This window comes from Carlito syrichta, unplaced genomic scaffold, assembly GCF_000164805.1.
Source record: "Carlito syrichta isolate Samal-C Ts95f unplaced genomic scaffold, Tarsius_syrichta-2.0.1 Scaffold309294, whole genome shotgun sequence".
NCBI classification, from domain to species: Eukaryota; Metazoa; Chordata; class Mammalia; order Primates; family Tarsiidae; genus Carlito; species Carlito syrichta.
In genome coordinates this window covers 1,093,821-1,113,498 of record NW_007253390.1, presented here as the reverse complement: position 1 = coordinate 1,113,498, position 19,678 = coordinate 1,093,821, and the positions used below count along the sequence as shown (strand labels likewise).

At 51.9% G+C, this 19,678-nt stretch overlaps 2 protein-coding genes across 4 annotated transcripts in view; both read left to right on the top strand.

Moving 5' to 3' along the window:
* Positions 1–3,142: 3,142 nt before the first annotated feature.
* TNNI1 (troponin I1, slow skeletal type) lies at positions 3,143–15,660 on the top strand. 3 transcript variants are annotated; one of them, XM_021717105.1, is made up of 10 exons: positions 3,143–3,286; positions 3,549–3,601; positions 7,643–7,672; positions 8,329–8,332; positions 10,107–10,148; positions 10,684–10,815; positions 11,887–11,976; positions 13,140–13,316; positions 14,135–14,244; positions 15,270–15,660. In XM_021717105.1, exons 3-9 carry the CDS (start codon positions 7,662–7,664, stop codon positions 14,240–14,242), a joined length of 564 nt encoding a protein of 187 aa, XP_021572780.1. In that variant the 5' UTR covers positions 3,143–3,286; positions 3,549–3,601; positions 7,643–7,661; the 3' UTR covers positions 14,243–14,244; positions 15,270–15,660. The 3 variants fall into 3 exon arrangements, with proteins under 3 accessions (XP_021572780.1, XP_021572779.1, XP_008065309.2); XM_021717104.1 differs by lacking the exon at positions 3,143–3,286 and having other exon boundaries at positions 3,497–3,601; XM_008067118.2 differs by lacking the exons at positions 3,143–3,286; positions 8,329–8,332; positions 15,270–15,660 and having other exon boundaries at positions 3,545–3,601; positions 7,643–7,676; positions 14,135–14,311.
* A 2,763-nt stretch (positions 15,661–18,423) lies between these two features.
* Positions 18,424–19,678, top strand: part of LAD1 (ladinin 1) — a 23,912-nt gene continuing 22,657 nt past the window's right edge. The window contains exon 1 of the mRNA XM_021717114.1: positions 18,424–18,539. Coding sequence (XP_021572789.1) covers positions 18,424–18,539 — 116 coding nt within the window. The remainder of the gene's footprint in view (positions 18,540–19,678) is intronic.

Sequence of the window (19,678 nt, the reverse complement as noted above, 5' to 3'; positions counted from 1 at the left end):
CTGCACTCCAGTCTGGGTGACAGAGTGAGACTCCAACTCAAAAAAAAAAAAAAAATAGAGTAAGGCTTGGAGATGAAGCTGGGTAAGGCATTAGAACAAGGTCAACTTTAGCATTTTTCATGCTATGCGCATTTGGATTGAAACAGGGCAAGTGACCACCTCAGTAACACAAACAAGTGAATAGACAGCAAGAAGATGATGATTCCAGTAGGTTAGGGCTAGGGCCGCCCTGTGCAGTTTTGTAGATTGTTCTCACAAGAGCACCAGGAGAGGGGGCTGCAGTGCAGGACACCCTAGTCATTTACCTGTGGGGCCACATCCACCTGGAGAGGGCGCTGTTTTCCAATTCACTCTAAAGTCACCTAGGGGACGTTGGAGTCTCTGTTTGGGTTAAAGGGAGGGGCATGGATTATATTAGGATTAAAAGGAGGGATAGTGCTAGGATTCATACTGGCTACAGTTAAGGTTAAGGGGGTGTCTCTCCTCCCAGGCAATGTGACAGAAGCACTGGGTTGGGAGACAAGACCCACCATTAGGCCTCTCAGGCCTCAGTTTCCTCATGGGTACACTGATTGGACTGGATGGTCTTCCTGCTCTGACATCCTGTTATTCTCTTAGCAAGATCAGAGCCGGCTTTTGCGAAGGCTAGGCCCTGGTGGGGCTGGGTTCTGGCCAGCATGAGACTCTGCCTCGGGTTTTCTTGCCCTGCGGAGACTCAGCCTGGTCTGGTTCTTCTCACTGACCCTCCCAAGCTCAACATTTACCTGGTCGGTCCCAAACACAGATGGAACCATGAAGTCCAGTGCCCAGCAAGGCGCTGGCAGGTAAATTAGTTTCTTGTTGCTGCTATAACAAATCACCACAAATTTGGTGATTCAGAACAACACAAGTTTATAATCTTTCAGTTCTGGAGGGCAAAAGTCCAAAATAGATTCCCTGGGCTGCAAGATGAGGTGTTGGCAGGCTTGCTCCCTTCCAGAGGCTCTGAGGGGCAGAGCCATTTCCTTGACTTTTCCTGCTTCTAGAGGCTGCTTGCATTCCTTGGCTTGTGGTCTCTCTCCATCATGAAGGCCAGCAGCATGCCTCTTCTCTTCTCTCTGACCTCCACCTCTACCTCATGCCTCACTCAGCCTTGTGAATAGATTGGGCCTATCCAGATAATCCAGGATAATCTCTACACCTCCTTAGTCAAATCTGCAAAGTCCCTTTGCCTAGTGAGGTAACATCTTCACATTTTCATTAGGGCATGGGTGTCTTAGGGGGCTGTTATTCAACTTACCACGTGTAGTGCTGCCTGGGGCTGACAGGGCTATGAGCACTGTTTCTGCCTCTGTCTGAGGAGGGTCCTCCCTGACCGGGGAGCATCTGTGCCAGACAGGACCTCATAGCTCTGGCCCAGCTGTCCCTGCTCTGCAGGCGGAATGGGAAGTGGGTGACCTGGCCCTTGAGCAGGTGTGCACTGAGAAGGAGGTGAGCTTTTCTGTAGGCAAAGAGGGCAGGAGAAAGACGGCAGAGGAGACAGTGAGTGGGACCACAAGGCTGAGACTTTCAGCAGTGGCCCCTCGGGTGGGATAGGCAGCCTCTCACCAGAGATCATCTGGGCCTGCAGGCAGGCTCCAGAGACCTCTGTGCCCACTCCACACACACAGGATGCCTCAGGCAGGGTCAAGGATAATAGGGTGTGACAGTCTCAGTTTCAATGGTTACCTTTGAGCTGACAGGAGGAGAGACACCCCAGAGAAGTCAGTAGTGAACTGGGGCTGCAGGCCAGGGTGGCTCTGAGGGAGGCGATCTGGAGTCTGGATTCCATGCAGCGTGGAGGGATGGTGGGGATGGCGTCAGGATGCTGGGACTTGGGACAAGGAATCCCAGCCCCATACTGCCCAACAGAGTCCGAGGACAAGTAATACCCCAAGACCCTCAGCATTCATGATTCTTTGTGGTTTCTGCAAAGGGAATGACCCACTGGGTGGGGTGCCTTCACCATGTCTTGAAGTAGACATCTGGTCACCTACTTTTTAGGCTTGTCTTGACCCGCCTTTGTTCTACTATTTGTCAATCTGTTCTCTTTGTTTATTTTTTAAAAAGGCAGGATAATTCTTGCAGATAATTCATTTCTGGAGTATATCAAGATCTTGTAAGAAAGTCATGGTATACACTATAAACATAAGAATCCAAGGCAATAAATGCCAGTAGATTCATCCCCAGGTCCCAGATTCCTCTCTGGTCCAGCTGCCCCTCTTGGCTGGTGTCTGCCTTTATTTTCCGTCCCAGCCCCTCTCCTTGGAATCTTATGCCCCAACCCCCACAACTTCCCAGACCCTGTCCTTTGTCCTTGGCAGCCTTTCTAGCACAGAGGCTCCCCAAAGCTGACCTGACTACAACAAAATTGGGCCAGCCTCTGTTAGGCAGCAGAATGTCAGTGTCCAGAGGGCAAGGCCTGTACCTCTCTGTGGGCACGGGGGTGTGTCTCCTGAGGACACCTCTGCCCAACAACTCTCTCCCTCTCAAATGAGAAGCATGATTGGAGCTCACTAGCTTCCTGCTGCTGGCAAGGCCTCTCTCTGGCCTGCAAGAGGGGTCAGTGTCCTGCCTGTCCTGCCCCAACCTGGGGTGCTGGCCCAGGAGAGGACCGACCATAATAGCCACAGGATTAACATAGCAGGCATTGTCTTTCTCTGACTATAGGATGGGTATTATGTGTTCATCAACCATCCTAAAAATACCCAGTCAACAGGTGCAGCCCCTGCGGCACCAGTCCCCTGGGATCCATTGGTTTCTGGCTGGAGATGATTAGGGCAGGGGAGAGGTGGGTTAGTCTCACTGAATTCCAGGAATGGGACTTGGGAAACCTAGATTCCAGGACACCTCCCTGTAGGGAGGTGCAGAACGCTGCGGACCCTTGGACCTCCAGGAGCATACTGCTGTTCAGCTCCACCCCAGGAGCACTCACAGGAATCTGCCTGCAACACTAAGTGTATCACGCCCTATATCCAGGCATCCTCCTAGCCCACGAGCACCAGAGTCACAAAAAAATCCCTGAAAGTCAAGGCTTTAGCCTTCTTAGGCTTTTGGAGCATGAACTGAAGGGCCTGATTTCCACGTTTCCTCGTAAGAGATGCTGGGTCTGCATGACAGTCTCCTTCCCCCAGCTGCTGCTGTCCCCTCCAGACCTCCCAACGCCCCTTGCTCTCACTCATTCCCCTCCCCCATCCCATCTCTGTTCAGTCCCCACATCTGGGCTGACTCTGCATTCTGTCCCTTTTTGTGGCTTGCATCTCCCTAGGTGGGTGCTGGTTTCACTCAGCTGTTGGCCTCTGTGTGCACAGGATTTGCAAGTGCTCCTGAGCCATGCACATATGTGTCCTAAGCCTGTGTGCCTGTTGTGTGCATTGCAATGTGCATCTGCCCTGTGAGGTGTGTGCATGGTGGGAGAGGGTGGTAGGGAGGAGGGGCCGCAGGAGGGGGTAGTGGGTCTGTTCTATTTTTACCGGCCAGTTGCTGCTAGCCACAGTTTTCATAGCCTCCACCCATTCTGCTCCTCACAGTCTGCAGTCTACAGTGAGGCACAGCCAGCCCAGCTCCGTGAGGACTGAACTAGGTAAGTGTCTGCAGCTCAGGACTTCAGATCTAGGTCTGAAGATCCCAGGCAGAGAGACTGAGGCTTTTGTTTAAGGAGAAAGTGAAGTGTTGGAGGTGAAAGAAGACATTTCTTGCCTGTACAGTTGGTTCGTTGGCAGAACATTCCTGAAATATTCTTCCAGCATTTTGTCTCATTGAATGGCCCCTCTCCTTCTAAAGTGTTGTAAGAGGTGAAATCTTTTCCTAGCCATTGGGAGGCTGGGAGCCGGAAGCAGAATTTTTCACCAGGTTCCTTAGGAGTCCTAAGGCAGAGCCTAGTGGATTATTTGTTCACCCTGGGGAGCCCAGCAGGTTGCAGGAGGGAGAGGGCCCCCAGAGGAAGGGGGCAGCACTGGGGATCAGATTGCCCAGGCAGAGGGGTTGTATTTGGGAATTTAGGAAGGGTCTGGGGAGCCACCAGAGTGAACACTGCTTATGGTGGAAGAGGAAGAAAGTGGTCAGGCAGGCAGGACCCTCGGGGAGCCTTGAAGGCAGGACCAGAACCTGTCACTGACCCAGGAAACCATCTTGCTTCTTTGTTCTTTGTCTTTGAGGGACACTCCTAGCTTTCTTTGCCCATCCATCTGTGTAGTAGGACACGAGCAGGTGAGGGCAGACTGCCAACCCCCCTTCGCCAATGACCAATCCCAAATGCCAGGGGCCAACCCCTCTTCACTGCTCCTGGCCCTCGGGAGTAGCAGTAGCCGTTGGGGGTCCTCTTAGGGGAAGGCAATAGTGACAGCAGTTTGGGTTGGGACCCAAGAGCGTATGAGCACGTAAGCCAGGGCAATATCGACCGTGTGATCCGTGGCTGGGGGTTGCGAGGCATTGGTGGTCTCTCACTGGAGTGGAGGCTAGAGGTAGCACCAGCCATCAGGTTTGGGAGTCACAGTTCCACAGCAGTTCTGAGATTAGGCTTTGCTGCTCAGAGCTCAAGAGGTGGGTGTGGTGTGTGGTAGACAGCGGCTTGGGAGTGTAGCCTGTTATGGTCAGTCAAGGAGGAAAAGGATGCCCTTGAACAGGGGTTCAAGGTCAGGGACAGGGAGCAGGGGGATGAACATGAGTTTAACTAGATATTTGTGGATTTCATTATTTGGTGTGCAAAGCGATCACTTTCTTCTACACACACACATGCCTCCACACGAAAACACATTCACAAATACAACTACTCCTCTCACACACACAGGTACTTTCTTACACACATACACACACAGTCACTTGCACACATATTTATACACATAGGCTCAACCTCGTAGTCTAGTGGGTAGTCCTTTCCATTCCACAGAGCCTCAGGGAAGGGAAGCCCCAACTATGAGCCAGCCACCAGAGATTCTTTGCTTCCTCCATCCAACGGTGGATTTTCTAATTATCTTCTTGTGTGCTACTTGAGGGGGAGACGGAATCCTGGCTCTCCAAACCTGGCATTGCTGCTATCTACATCCTGACTTCTTATCAGTTCCTGATTGTCTTCCATAGGACCTGTCAAGGGGTCCTGTCTGGTGGGTGTCAGAACACAGGCTGGGGCCTCTGGCCTGATGTGGGACCCGTTGGTCTGGCATTTGTCAGTGAGGCAGGCTGGGGTCAGGCCCCAGAGCTTGGCAGATAGCATAGACTGGCCTTGACAGCTAGGGCTCCATACTGGGGACAGTAGGCTCTCTGAAGGAGAGAGGGAGGCATGATCATGGCCAAATGCCCATCCAGGATGAGGCACATCCCAGGGAGACAGACACGAGACCCGGTGCCCTCTGAGACTGGCATTCCTGGAGGGTCATGACAGACAGATGAAGCTGAGGTGGTTCTTCACCAGCTAATGTTTGCTTTGGACTTCCTCAGTGTCTCTGGAGAAGCGGAGTCCTCAGAATGAGCAGCTGCCTATAAAATCTAATTTCAGCCAAGCATCTCAGGAATTTACAGATTGTTTCCACACATCTCCCTCTGTGCCCTGGGGTGACAGCTGAGACTCTGGGGTCACTCTCCCCCCTCCCCTCCTCCATCCCAGTCTCACTCTCCCCTGGTGGCAGAGGCAGAGGTGGAGGCCCACCCAGACGGCTTTCTCACCAGGTGGGAGATTCGGGAGAGGTGGTCCAAGCCCTGTTTATTGGGGTCGGGAAGATGCTTCACAGGCACAAAGGGAAAGGAGGAAACTGGGGCAGAGGAAAGGATGTCTCTGGAATGAAATTATTGGTAGCCCTTGGCAAGCATTCTTCAGGATCTTCCCCCAACTCTGCTCTGAACCAAGTCCAAACTCCTGACCCTGAGCTCCAGGCCTGCCCCCTCCATGCACAGTCGTCTCTCCCATCTTTCATTTCATAGCCTAGCTCAGGACTCCTGTCCTTCCTGGCATGCCTGTCCCCATCCCAGTTGTCCTTTTCCTTCCCCGGAGCTTTGCCACCATCCTTCCCTACTCCTCTGTCAGAATGCTTCATGTCCAGACCCTGGCAAGACAGAGTTAGGTCTGGCTAGAAATGTCTCTCTCTGTAGCCTCATGAACCCCGTCCTTGGCCTGGGTCCCAGGGATCAGCTGATCAGGGGGCTTCAAACTGTGCCTAAGTATCCTCAGAGAGGACCAGAGGGTTCCTATGGTAACCCCCTACCCGCCCCCAGCGCCATTTTGTCCTTACTGAGTGAATTCATTTTGCTTCCAAGTAAGATTTGGTTTGAACAACTCAAGAGTACAACCAAATAATATTAATTATAATTATTTTAAAATATTATTATTAAAATAATATCAATAGTATTAAACTATTATTTTATTTAATTATTAAATTTAAATATAATAATTATTAAACAATAATAATTAATATTAAGATAATATTAGTTTAATATTATCTTATTATTTTTTAATTGAGTTGGAGTCTCACTCTGTCGCCCAGACTGGAGTGCAGTGGCCGCTCTGGGCCACCGTAGCCTCGACCTGCTGGGCTCCGGCAATCCTTCCACCTCAGCCTTCCAAGTAGCCGGAATTACAGGCATGCTACCACGCCCAGCTGTTTGTTTTGTTTTGTTTTGTTTTGTTTGAGTTGGAGTCTCACTCTGTCGCCAAGACTGGAGTGCAGTGGCCGCTCCCGGCCACTGCAGCTTCAACCTGCTGGGCTCTGATAATCCTTCTGCCTCAGCCTTCCGAGTAGCTAGAACTACAGGCATGCACTACCACACCCGGCTGCTTTTTTGATTTATTGTAGAGATGAGGTCTCGCCAAGTTGCCCAGGCAGGTCTCGAACCCGCGGGCAATCCACTCACCTCAGCCTCCCAAAGGGTGGGATTACAGGTTGAGCCACTGAGCCCGGCTTAGTTTAATATTATTTAAACTAATTATTTAATAGTAAACATCGAGTGGAATACCACTTATTTAACCCCTAATTTTGCAGAGAGGAAAACCATCCCACAGAGGGTAAAGATAGACTAGAGGGAGACACAGGATTTGCCCTGCCTCCTGTCTTAACCTCTATTCAGGGTCTCCCCACTGCCTTTCCCCAGGGGAGCCACTGGCATTGCCATCTATGTGGATGGTGCCCCCCTGGAGTTGTGCTATGTGGCAGCTACCTCTATTCCAGATTCTCTCAGCTCCATTCACCTTCCAGGTCTGTCCTGCTCTGACACTCTTATTCACAGGATGAAGCCCAAACTCAGTTTGTCATTCAAGGCCCTCATGAGTGAGCTCTGTTCTCACTTTCCAAACATATTTCCTACACATTCCGTTTTGTTCCCCTCAGGAGTTGGCAAGCTTTTTCTGGAAAGAGTCGGATAATGAACATTTCAGGTTTTGCAAATTAAATAAAGCTTCTGTCACAAATTATTTTATTTTACAATCCTTTAAGCAAAAACAGGCTGGGTTGTAGTTTGCTGATCCCTGTCCCACACCCCTGTCCCATCCTGACATGCTGGAATCCATTATGTCTGATTTCTTCTTCCTGGTTCTGACTGTCTCTCCCAGGCCGGGCTGCTGACGCCCAAGGCCCAGCTGGGTTGGGGGCAGGAGTTAAAAACTTTCCCTCATGAATGATTCCTCTGTGTCCTCTAGGTGCTGGTCCACTGCCACCATGCCGGAAGTGTAAGTAGTTTCACCCCATCTGGGGCTCAGAAAACCATGTCCTTTGCCACAGACTTTTCAGCCCCATCGTTGAGGCACCATTTGTTCAACCCCTGAAGCTGCTCCCCAAGAGACAAGATCCTAAAGGAGGGATCAGCCTCTGATGGCTTTCCCAGTGTTGCCAGGTGTCCTTCTAGAAACTATACTCTCAGGATGCCCTGGGAAGACCTCTTTGGCCTGTGCCTCAGAGTTTGCCTGCCTGCATGGATCAAATGAATTGCATGCATCAGGCCGTGATTTAACATGGGCCCAGTAGATGAACAAAGCTTTGGGAATTTTCCCACAAGCCCAGGGATGGACACTTTCATGTTGCTAGAACCCTACCCCAGGGCTTCCCAGCCCTCCTACCCACTCCTCCCCTACCTACAATGCCTAGTACCTCCCAATAAGAGTGTCTAGTAACCCAAAAGGCTGCTGGGTTTTTTTCCTATTCTGCTGGAACCCTCGAACCAGTCCCCCTGCCCTATACCTGATTTCTTTCTGACAAACTGTCATCACCTGTCCCTCGTTCTCCAAACCGGTCTGCATGGTTCTGGGGCTTCATAGGTCATAAGCATTGTTCACACTCATTCTGTGTTCTGCTCTTCCCCTGTCCTTCCTGTGATGGATGCCTGAAGCGAGGTGAGTGATATGTAGGGTGTCTGTCCTGGTTAACTTTTCAGACTGGGGAAGGCGGGGTTGGCCTCTGATGAGAGGGGAGAGCTTGGGTTAAGGTTTAGGGAAGTGGGGGTGCCCAGTGGCTGAGCAAATTCCCAGGAGGTAGAAACCTGGGTGAAGATTCTCCTTGGGCGGGGGGTTTCCAGGATCCAGGGAGTTGCACAATGTCACCAGCAGGTGGTCCTGGGGCTGGGACTGCAGCAGAGCTGGACAACTCTGCACCCTAGCTGGCACAAGTTGCCTTTACTCACTCTGAGAGCTTATCCAGTTCTGGGGGAACCATCCTGTCCCTTGCAGAGCTGACCATGTGCAAAGCCATATTTGAAAGGTAAGGGGCTAGTCATTGGGTTATTCCATCTTTGCCCAATGACCAAACATTGAGGGAGGAGCAAAGAGATGTCCTTCGAGCCCTCTCAGGTCTTAGATAACCCTAGTCCTGGCCATTCTATACAATCCACAGCCTGTGTACAGTCCAGTGCTAGGGACTCGGGGATGGCAAGGGTAGGGATTAGCAGCACTAAGAAGGCACAGAGATTCTCAGTGAGAATTGAACATGCTAGTTTTCAACAATCATATGAATTTCTAAGTTTTGCTGAGGCTCATATTAAAGTGAGTCACCATTGACTCATGGTCAAATGATGTGGCCATAAGCCATCCAAGTACTGGGGAAACAAGACTGCAAGAAAACTTTTGCTGAGGGTACATCACAGTGAAACTCATGGGGCTAGTGCTTACAGTAACAGGCCACTTCTCTCAAAAATCACACTTAACCTGAAGCATAGCAACAATCTAGCCTTTAGGAGAGGAAGGACAAACAAAGCACGCTGAACGGTCAGATTAGAAACGCACATTCTGTGCACTAAAATGCACTTATTTCCTCACTCAAGACCTGATCGTATCCGCTCTACACACTAGAATGACAAATGCTCTCCCAGTTCACAGTACCTTAGACATGGGTGGGGTGCTCACTGCTAGCAACTGGAAGTGACAACCTATGGCTCAGAAGTGCTTGGAAGGCCTCACAGTCTCTTCAGTTAGGGGTCGAGCAGGTCTACTCACCTGCACCACCTGGGAGGGACCACTGCCATGGGACTAGGACTTGTTAAGACTTATTGGAACATATATGGTCGGCAAGAACATGTCTAGTATTTTTGATAGGAGGAGAAGACAGTGTATTTATATTTTAGAAAGATTTACATAGGTGGTGTTAACATTTTTAAAAGTTTTGAGATCTATATAGATATGCTTCATTTATTTGGGAAATTCATAGCTTATTTCTATAGCATGACTGATCATTGAAGTATTGTGATGTTATTATGCTGAGTGCTAAAACATGCATCTTTTTTGTGCTTTTCAAAGGATTTGCACATCCATGGTCTTATTTTGTCTGTAAAAACTCTGTGAGTTAAGTAAGGTGGGTCGTAGAATCCTTATTTACGGATGAGGAAGGTGGTCTCCTGAGAGGCCATGTGGCCTTCACAGTCCCTTACAGGATTCTAGCAGCAGCAGAACCAGAATGGGAAGTCAGGGTTTCAGTCTCTAGGTCAAGGTAGCCAACTGCAGTGTTCTTTGAAATGGAGGAGTTAAATCACAAAGATGAGCTTTTAAGGGACCCTAGGGAAAGCAGAGGATTCTGGGCAATGATGGTGAACCCTGACTAGTAGTGGTCCTGGTCTGGACCAGAATTCCAGTTTGCAACCTCCTCTTACCACCTGTCTCTCCCAATTCTTGCCCTCAGAGAAAATCTAAGATCACCGCCTCACGCAAACTCATGCTGAAGGTGAGGCCGGGGGGGTGGGGTGGCTTCCAAGGGAAATCCTGTGGGGGGCAGAGGGGCAGCAATGCAGACCCTGAGTGAGTGAGGAGGAGAAAAGGAAAGAGACCAAAGCAAGGAAGAGGCAGAGGGAGCCCAGCTGTTGTAGGAATCAGTGCCAGGCTCAGGTGGTCAGTGGGTGGGAACCTCCAACTATGGCACCTGCTTGGGGTGCTGAGAGAAGGCAGTGGGTACACAGCTTCTGAGTGGGAGCTACTGTTGAGGCCAGGGGGACTCACTGTATTTTGGTACATATTTCCCTCTTTGGAGCTCTGTGGCATACAGACAAAAAAGGAGGTGAGAGAAAGACTGTGAGAGCAAGACAAGCTCCAGGGCCCAAGGAGTACAGTCACTTAGTGTTTACCCATGCTGGCCTGCCCACAGACACCACACACACTTTTACACTGAATGACAGATTCAGAGCCGGGGCTGCTTTCTCCTCATTCTCTGATGCCAGGCAGGAGACACGAGGGCCCCAACTCAGCGGGTTTGTTCTATCTAGAGCCTGATGCTGGCCAAGGCCAAGGAATGCTGGGAGCAGGAGCACGAGGAGCGCGAGGCTGAAAAGGCGCGCTACCTGGCCGAGCGCATCCCCACGCTGCAGACCCGTGGCCTGTCCCTCAGTGCCCTGCAGGTGAGCCTTGCAACTGGAGCCCAGCTGGAGCCTAGGGTGGCCCTAGGGACCGGGTGGCAGGAGCCTGAACTAACACTAACTCAGAGCGCTGCAATTTACAAGGTGCTCTTCCCTTAGGTGGTTCTCACTTAATCTTCACAAATGCCTGCAAAGTGGTGGTGTTACAACCCATTTTATAGGCCTGGGACGTGAGCCTCACAGGGAGAAATGACTTCCTTGTGGCCGGGCTGAGCCGGGGACCCAGTTTCATCTCAGCCAGTGAGATGGCATGGAGCGGGGAAGTGGCGAGGACTTGGGAAGCCAAATTTCTCCAGACACTTGCTCATCTTCCCCCTAGAGTTTGGTCCTTAATGCTTTTAGAATCAGTGGTAAATGTTTAAATGCTAGTGATTACAGAGAAAAGAAATTGGAAGGAAATACATAAAAATGTCACTAGTTATCTTCAGGTGGTGGCATCACTAGTTATTTTTATTATTCTTGTTTTATATAGATCATTGTTTTCAAAATGTCTACAATTAACTTATATTCCATTTATCATAAGAATTTTTTTGTTTTCTTGAGAGAGGGGGTCTTTGCTTTGTTGCCCAGCCTGGAATGCTGTGACATCATCATAACTCAAACTCCAACTCCTGGGCTCAGGGAATCCTCCTGCCTCAGCCTCCTGAGTAGCTGGGACTACAGGCATGTGCCACCATGCTGGCTAATTTTTGCAAATTTTGGGGGTACAAATGGGCTCTCACTATGTGACCCAGGCTGGTCTCAAACTCCTGGGCTCAAGTGATCCTCCCACCTCAGTCTCCCAACGTGCTGGGATTACTGGCACCCAGCCTAGAAAACTACTTTTTAAGAAAACATATACAGGAAGGAGAGCAGATGGCGCACCCTTGGAACTGTCACCTGACATGAGCCTCTGCGTAAAGGAGATTGTCAGCTCCTCGCCAGGGCCCAGGTCTTGCGAAGGGGCTGTGGAGAAAACCAAGGGCGCTGGACTTGGAGGCAAAAGTCGAGGCTGGAGACTGATGACTGTCTCCCTCCTTCTCCATGCCTACCTGATCAACCTGCCTCCCCCAGGACCTGTGCCGGGAGCTGCATGCCAAGGTGGAGGTGGTAGACGAGGAGCGATATGACATCGAGGCCAAGTGCCTCCACAATACCAGGGAGGTGAGTCTGAAGGAAGGAAGGGACACGGCCAGGCGGGCTGGGGAGGCGGGGGGGGCACTGATGTGGCAGCCATGGGAAGTCTCCTTCCTTCTGCAGGGCCTGGAAAGTGGCCACTTAGCAGGAAGCTTTGGTTCCTCTGCCCTAGGCCCACAGGGCTGGAGATGGGCAGAGAGGATAATCACACATGAAAAGCACAGACTTCCTCCCTGCCTGCCACGCGGGCTCTTCAGCCTAGCAGAAGCTGCCCTCTTTATTCACCCACACAGATAATCATATGTCTGCTAATAACATCTTAGCTTTGTGAAGTGCTTTCATGTGCGTTGTGTTCTTTGATCCTCCCTGCAAGCCTGTGGATGAAGGCGGGGCTATTATCTGCATCTTACAGAGGAGAACACTGGGGTTCAGAGAGGCTAGGAACTCAGCCCAGATCACACAGTGGTGGTCCTGCGATTGGTGCTGGTCTCTGACTCCCTTTCCAGTGCTCTCTTGGCATAGGATGTGGGGGCATCAGCTTCATCCAGAGCCTGCTGGCGGGGAGCGGGAGGGAGGTGGTGCAGAGTGGGGAAACGGAAGGCTTCTTCTGGACATTTGTCCAAGCAGCGAGGAGTGGGGAGGGAGGGAGGACAAGCTATTCCTCTCCTTCCCACTTTTGCCCACCAGAAATGATGATGGTCACCAAACTCTCAAGACTTCCTTCTAGAGATTACACCCTGGAAATGCCTCTGGGGTCTAGGACCTGGAGGTTTATCCACTCTGCTGGACCAAGGCTGTGAGCTTCTTTGAAGGCTCACTGGGGAGGAGCTAGTTAGAAGCCGGAATGAGGCTGCAGGAACAAAAGGAAACGGCCCTGCACTCTCAAGCAGGGTCTCTAAGCCATGCGGGTGGTCTGAACTTGGTGGGGCTGTCCCTTTTATTCAAGGCTACAGCGTTAGTGACAGCTAATGAGCATTATCTGTTCATTTGTTCATTCGTTTATTAACAGATGTGTGGTGGCTATTTGCAAATGGCTGGGTGGGTCTGGGAGGGTCACAGAAGGTCTGGCCTCCAGGCTGGAGAATTGGGGCTATAGCTCTGGCTGGAACCCTAGCAGTCCCAGATCCTCAGGAAGGGCGCTCTGTGGCTAGCTCCCCATCCAGTGAGCCCTGGCCCCTTCTTACCTGCAGATTAAGGACCTGAAGCTGAAGGTGCTGGACCTCCGTGGGAAGTTCAAGCGTCCGCCCCTGCGTCGGGTCCGTGTCTCGGCTGACGCCATGCTCCGGGCTCTACTGGGTTCCAAGCACAAGGTGTCCATGGATCTGCGGGCCAACCTTAAGTCTGTGAAGAAAGAAGACACAGAGAAGGCGAGACCCCTTTTTTTCCTCAGAACCTTCCATACGTCCTCAGGCAGGCCCAGGAGGCCAGTCAGCCTGTCATACAGAACATTCTAGAACCCCCTGAAAGACCAGTGTTGGGAGAAAGAAGGCTGCTCCCGGCCAGAGGAAAAAATTGGGACATAAAGAAAGAACTGAAGTAAAGATCCTACACGCAGTGTGCAGAGAATGTGGAGATTTATGGTAACAGGGGAGATGACTGCCTCTGTCAGTACAGGGAGTGGAGACAGCACCTCATTGTGGTTATAGGTACAACTGAGCACAGACATGAGAGAACTGAGTTCAATCACTTGGCATCAAATCACTCAAAGTTGGTTGAACTCACAGTACCGGTGCCCGGAATTGATAGGCCTCTATAAGGAATGGTAGGAACACAGTCTCTGGTCTAGAAAGCTTCATCAAGAGAAAAGGTGAGCCAGGAAGTATGTTGGCAAAATGGAAAATGAGCTGGGTTAATAGGGGGAGGTTTCTTGGAAGAGGTAACTCTGATCTGTAGTCGGATGATTGAGGTTGGGCTGTGGTGCGTTGGGCTGGGAACTGGCCCCATATCCCACCACTGTCATCCAGAACTCCCACCCCACACGGCTTCCTTTCTCCTGTGGAAGCTCAGCCTGACCCATGCTCACCCGCCTGGCTGAGATCTGGGACCTCACTCGCTGGGGAGGGGTGTCGGGATTTCTTATCATTTGAGGAGGCTGATTTTCTACCACCCAGTTTCTCCTGAGCTGTGGTCCCCGGTCACCCTTCCAGCCTGGCAAGTATCTGATGTGTGTGCGACCTGCCCACAGGAGCGGCCTGTGGAGGTTGGGGACTGGAGGAAGAACGTGGAGGCCATGTCTGGGATGGAGGGCCGGAAGAAGATGTTTGATGCTGCCAAGTCTCCGACCTCCCAGTAAAGGTACCTAGAGACCAACTCCCTTCTTCTCTGGGGCTCATCACAGTCTAGAAGATACTTAGGGACTCCAGGATAAGGGCTGGGGTTGTGTCCATTGTGGTGCAGGGAGAAAAGGAGTCTAAAGAGAGTCAGCTCTCCTGGGGCTCAGTCCTGGCTCTAGCACCATGATACCTGGGGACACGTCATTCTGGCTTTGGGGCCTTTTTTGTTCGTCTCAGCTATAAAATTGGAGGTTGTATCAGATCAGTGGTTCTCCAATATGGTCCTGTACCCAGGGTGCAAATGATCCACCCCTCCCTCAGACCCACTAAATTGGACATTCTGGAAGTGGGGCCAGTCTTCTAAGGTGATTCTGATGCACGAAAAAATTTGAGGACCCTGGATTCTATGATCCCTGAGGTCCTTCCAGCTCTGACTTTCTGAAAATCTAAGCTCTTTTAAATACCTACTGGCGAGGTCCTTTATTTGTGCACCCTGCCAAGTACCCGGCACTCATAGCCCCTGCTCCCAGGGAGCTACCTCTCAGAGAGGATAATAAGACTTCCCACCCTGTGAGGAAATAGCTGGAGAAACCAGACAAAGCAGGAAAATTAGGCTGCAATAAAGCCCTCTATGGAGGTGCTGAGACTGTGCAAGAGGACAGGGGTCAACCAGATAGCACTGGTCAGATAAGACTTTCTGGAGAGGAAGAGCTCTCTGGGGAGGTGATGGGTGTTAGTGGATCAAGGGGAAGGGCATGTTGGGAGGGCTGGTCTTGCCATGAGAGCATAGAGGTAGGAATTAACCAGTCATGGAGCAGGGTGAGAACTGAGACCGCAGTGTCCAGAAGTGAGAGGAGACCCCCAAGGGGGGGGGAACTGAGCCCTTGAGCTGAGAAGCTGAAGCTCTGTCGGTGCCCCTACAGATAATGAGCCAGCCCCAGGTGTGCTGGAAGAAGCCTGGACCACATGTGCTGTGGGTAAATCAGGGATTCATACACTGCACAGGGGTCACTGGGAACTGATAGCTTCTGCCTCTTGTCCCTACAGGCCAACGTGCTGCACTGTGCTCTGGGCTCCTGCTTTATGCTACTTCCTCCAGTCCAGCTCGCCCACCTCCCTGCCTCATGTTCAGAGCATCCCTCTTGCCCCACCTCCCCCTGCAGCCTGCATGACTCCTCTGGAACAGGAGTTAAACAGACACACAAGAGAGAGGAGAAACACAAGTGTCTGAAGATCTCACCCCAGCATGGGGAGCTTCCAGCCACTCACCAGGCACCTGCGGCCTCCTGGTCACCCGTGGTGTAACTGGTTGAGGAGGAAGAGACAGTGAGGGCAACTTTCCTTCAGCCCCTGCCGCATCCCTTCCCAGCTTCGATGATGTGTAGGGCGCCCACAGGTGTCACGGCCTCTCTCCATTAAAAACCCAGTTTTCTGGTCATTTCTGTGGCTCTGACCATGAGCACTGAGAAGAAAGGGAAGATGGAAAGTGTGGGGAGGGAGGGTGTGCTGGGCTCTGGGCACACTGTCCACCATCAGGATCTCAGGACCAGAATGGAGGGCTAAGGGTTGGCAGCTGCTTGCTAAGGTCCCCCTAGGGCCCCTTCTGCTCAGTCCCTGTGATATTACACAGCATACTTTCCCCATCTAGGTTGCTCAGCCCATCAAAATCCTGAACCCTGAGAACAAACCCAGTCCCGCCCCCGACTCTGGCCATCAGGAGAGGCCTCTCCATTCAGAGCCATTTCCCCTGTCTGCTTTCGTATCTCCTTCCTCTGCAAACCTGGATCGCCCTCCCCCCTCCCTTGTGCCTGCTGGGTGGACCTGACCTTTGTGAGCTGAGAGATCCGGGCACATTCAGCCCCTCACCCTGGCCTGCTGGTACAAGGCTGGAGGAGGAGCCCTGCACCCTGGTCCCGCCAGAAGGCACACCTTGCAGTTCCAAGTCTGGCCACGAGGTGGCCCCTTACCCATCTCTGTCCCAGTCCTATCCTCTGCACTCTCCACCTTCATCTCTCGATTGTTTCCCTTTCATATTTCTGTCTGGGTCATATCCTCCAGGATAATTTTTTTCCCCGAGGTGAGGCAATCAGTGATCTGTCCTTTGGGAGCTCCTTTCTCCATCCCACTAACACGTGGATCCAAGCCTGCTAAAGGGCATAGGCCTGCTGGGGTGGAGTGGGGTGGACCAGGGCAGCCCCCATCCCTTTCATGCTGGAGAAAGTGGTTCCTGTGAAGCAGAGAACAAAGTTGGGCCAGGGAGGAGCCTGACTTCTCAGGGCAGTGTCACGGTGACTCCTGAGCTCAGCCTACAAGGAAAATGGCTGGGGCCCATTGGCTTTTTGACCACCCCAGCCCTGAACCAGGGAGAGGCTGAGTTATCTGAGTAGTCCCCCCTTCCAACCACCCTACCGTGTTGCCATTCTGCCCTCAAATCCCATGTACTCTCTGCTGTAAATGCCAGAAACTGGTGCAAAATGCAGTGCCAGCGACTCGCTATGCATGGTCTGGCACCCAGGGCTGTCAGTCTGCCAGCCCCTCCAGAGAGTATGGCAGTGGGAGTGCAACTTGGGATGCATTAGAGGAAGCAGCACTCTGCCTAGGGCTCTTGCTATGAGCAGGCCAGTGGGCAGAGTGGCAGACGTGTGCAAAAAGCACAACCCCCACCGTGCACACAAACCCTTGGGCACAGACACACCCAATCCCACATGCAGGAAGCTGGAGAACCTGATGGGGCTGGTCCTGGCCACAGAAGATGGGGTTAGGCTTCATGCCCAGGCAGCCACAGAAACCCACCCCTCCCTGCCTTATAGAGCTCCTCTGGCCGGCCTGGGTCCAAAGTATCGTCTACTTGTTTTGCCTCTTTCCAGCCCTTTCTTAGAGCCGGCCCCAGATTCCAGAATCAAATCTCAGTTCTGCTTTGGACTATTAACCTGGGGCCTGGCAGGGTCAGGAATACACCCTGCCCTATAAAGGTGAGAGACTTGCCCTGGGCCTGACTCAAAGCAAACACCTGGGTGCAGAGGGCCCATGGGAGGAGGAGGCAGGGCCCACTCAGCACACCCCTGCCTGTGGCCCTCTGGGAAGGGGCAGGAGGCCCATCCAGAGGCCTCCTGGAGGCCACTGGGTTCTTCCTTCTGCTTTCAGGCAGGACCAGACCTAATCTATCTCCCATGAGGATGGAAAGAGAGAAAATATAGGCGCAAACACATCTTGAAAACGAAGACTGGGAGACCTCTTCTCCCAGGGGAAGGAGAGCTCTGTGATAGAGCTGTTTTGCAGTGGGAAAGGGACCTATAGAGGGGGCCACGAAGGGAACTGAGGTGGGAGGCCTTGTCTCTGGAGGGCCCTGATTCCACTCCAGTCCCAGGGAGGACCAATATGACTTGGCTTGTACACAAGGCCAGCAGAACAGGGAGCTGGGGCCTCCCACTGTATGAACAGGACATTTATGTGCCAGGCACTGCTGTGTGCACTTTAATTCACTTAGCCTTCAGTATAACCCTATGAGAAAGGTGCTATTACTATTCCCATGTTATAGAGGGGAATGGAGGCATAGAGAGGTTAATGACTTCCCATGGTCACACAGCTAGTAAGTGGTGGAACCAGAATTCAACCCAGGAAGTCTGTTAGAGTTCATACTCTTATTAACTATTTCAATAATAATAATAATAATAAATACACTATGCAAAATGCTTTATCAGAATTATATCATTACATTCTCACAAGAACCTAAGAAGTAGTACTGTTATCTCAAATTTACAGATGAGGAAACAGAGGTTTGGAGAGTTTAAGTAGCTTACTCTAAGTTACAGGATTTGCTAGCTGCAGACCAGAGACTGGAATCCAGGTCACCCTGCTTTTGGGGTTGTCCTTTTCCGGGATCAAACTTGCCTTGACAGAGCCCAGCCTGCCATTTTCCTGGAGGGACACAGATGGGGGTCAGGGGCCCGGCGTATACCCCTAGGGGGTTCCCATATCTCCACCACAGGGGAAAACATTCAAAAGAGATGCAAGTGACACCCAGATGGGCAAAGGTGACATTTTCTTCCACGTGGGTCCCGGGCTGGGGATGGAAGGGTGGGGGGGGCTACTTGGGTGATGCCTGTAGCTAACCAACACACGACATGAGTGGGCACCCTTCCTTCTGCAGTTGGAGATGGGCCTAGTGTTCCTCCCTGCGTGGCGGGACCACCGAGGCAAGATGCCGCCTGCTACCACCCTGCTGTCTCAGAGCCCTCAGGGTCCAGCTGCCGACACCTTTGTCCTCACAAGTTGCCTCTTCCCCCCACGGGGCGAGGAGGCCAAGCCCAGCTGTGTGTCTGGAGTCCACTAAGCAGCAAGGCAATCAGGGCAGGGCTGGGTGCTCAGTGCTGCTGAGGCTAAAGTGCCCCACTGAAGGCGGCATCACGTTAAACATTAGCCACAATGGCCCCCCACGAAGTGAGTCACACGCCCTGCAGGGCTCTGGGCTGGGCAACCAGGGGGGGCCGTTGTGTTCCAGGTGGGTGACCAAGCTGCGGAAGCCTGCGACAGTTCACTTGGACCAGTGCAGATGGAGCCTCCTCTCCTGACCCCATCAGGTCTCTCTCTCTCCTCAAAAATCCCTACAGCTTGTCGGCCTGTGGGTCTCACTGAAGGAGAGATGCAAGAGTATCCTCTTCTTCCCCAGACACACTCCTGCGCTGGCCTGTGGGTCCCCTGGGGCCAAGGCAGAGCAGGGTGAACCTCGATAACCCCATAGTACTAGCACAGCATGCTGTGGTCAATGCCTGGAGGCCCGGAGAGGGAAAGTAACCTGCTCAAGGACACAGAACTAACCAGAGATAGGTCCTTGGACTCTCAGTCTTCAGAGAAAACTGGACATGGACAGAACTTTGGTCTCCCAGCTGAGGCAAAGCCCACCTCTGGCCTCAACTCCGCACCCCAATGGGCTCCAGTGCCAACAACCAGTCTCTCTCACTGATTGGCATAGGTGGGTGAGCCTGGCCCTTTGCCCTGGGTTCAGAAGAGAGGTATGGCCTCACCTGGGGGTCAGGGCAGGTGTTCCAATCTAGGGGCCCCTGGGGGAGGAGCATGGGGTGACTGTTCATCCAAAGGGCTGAGTATGGTGTGTGTGTGGGCACATGGTATGATGGGTGATGGCTTGCCTGCCCGTGAGTGTGAGGGACACCTGTGTGTCCTAGTACTATCGCCTCCCAGATGTTTGTCTCCTGATTGGCTCTTCGTGACCCATGTTTCAACTGTTCCACTGTACAATGAGGAAACTAGGGCCACAAACGCAGTGAGATTTTCATAAAGCTAAACAGACTCAGTAGAAAGGGCTCTCAGTTCTGCAAGCATGCATGGCTTCATTTTATTATTGTCATATTAAATTATACTTTGCTGATGGGGCAGAAGGATAGGAAGTGGTGATTGTTGTTTTCGAATGTTTTTTTTTTTTTTTTTTGGTTTGGAGT

What these genes read in the sequence shown, in the direction of transcription:
- TNNI1 (XM_021717105.1), top strand. An exon ending in GCCTCCACAATACCAGGGAG is followed by an intron (nt 11,977 to 13,139) that starts GTGAGTCTGAAG and finishes TCTTACCTGCAG; the next exon opens with ATTAAGGACCTGAAGCTGAA. An exon ending in AGAAAGAAGACACAGAGAAG is followed by an intron (nt 13,317 to 14,134) that starts GCGAGACCCCTT and finishes ACCTGCCCACAG; the next exon opens with GAGCGGCCTGTGGAGGTTGG.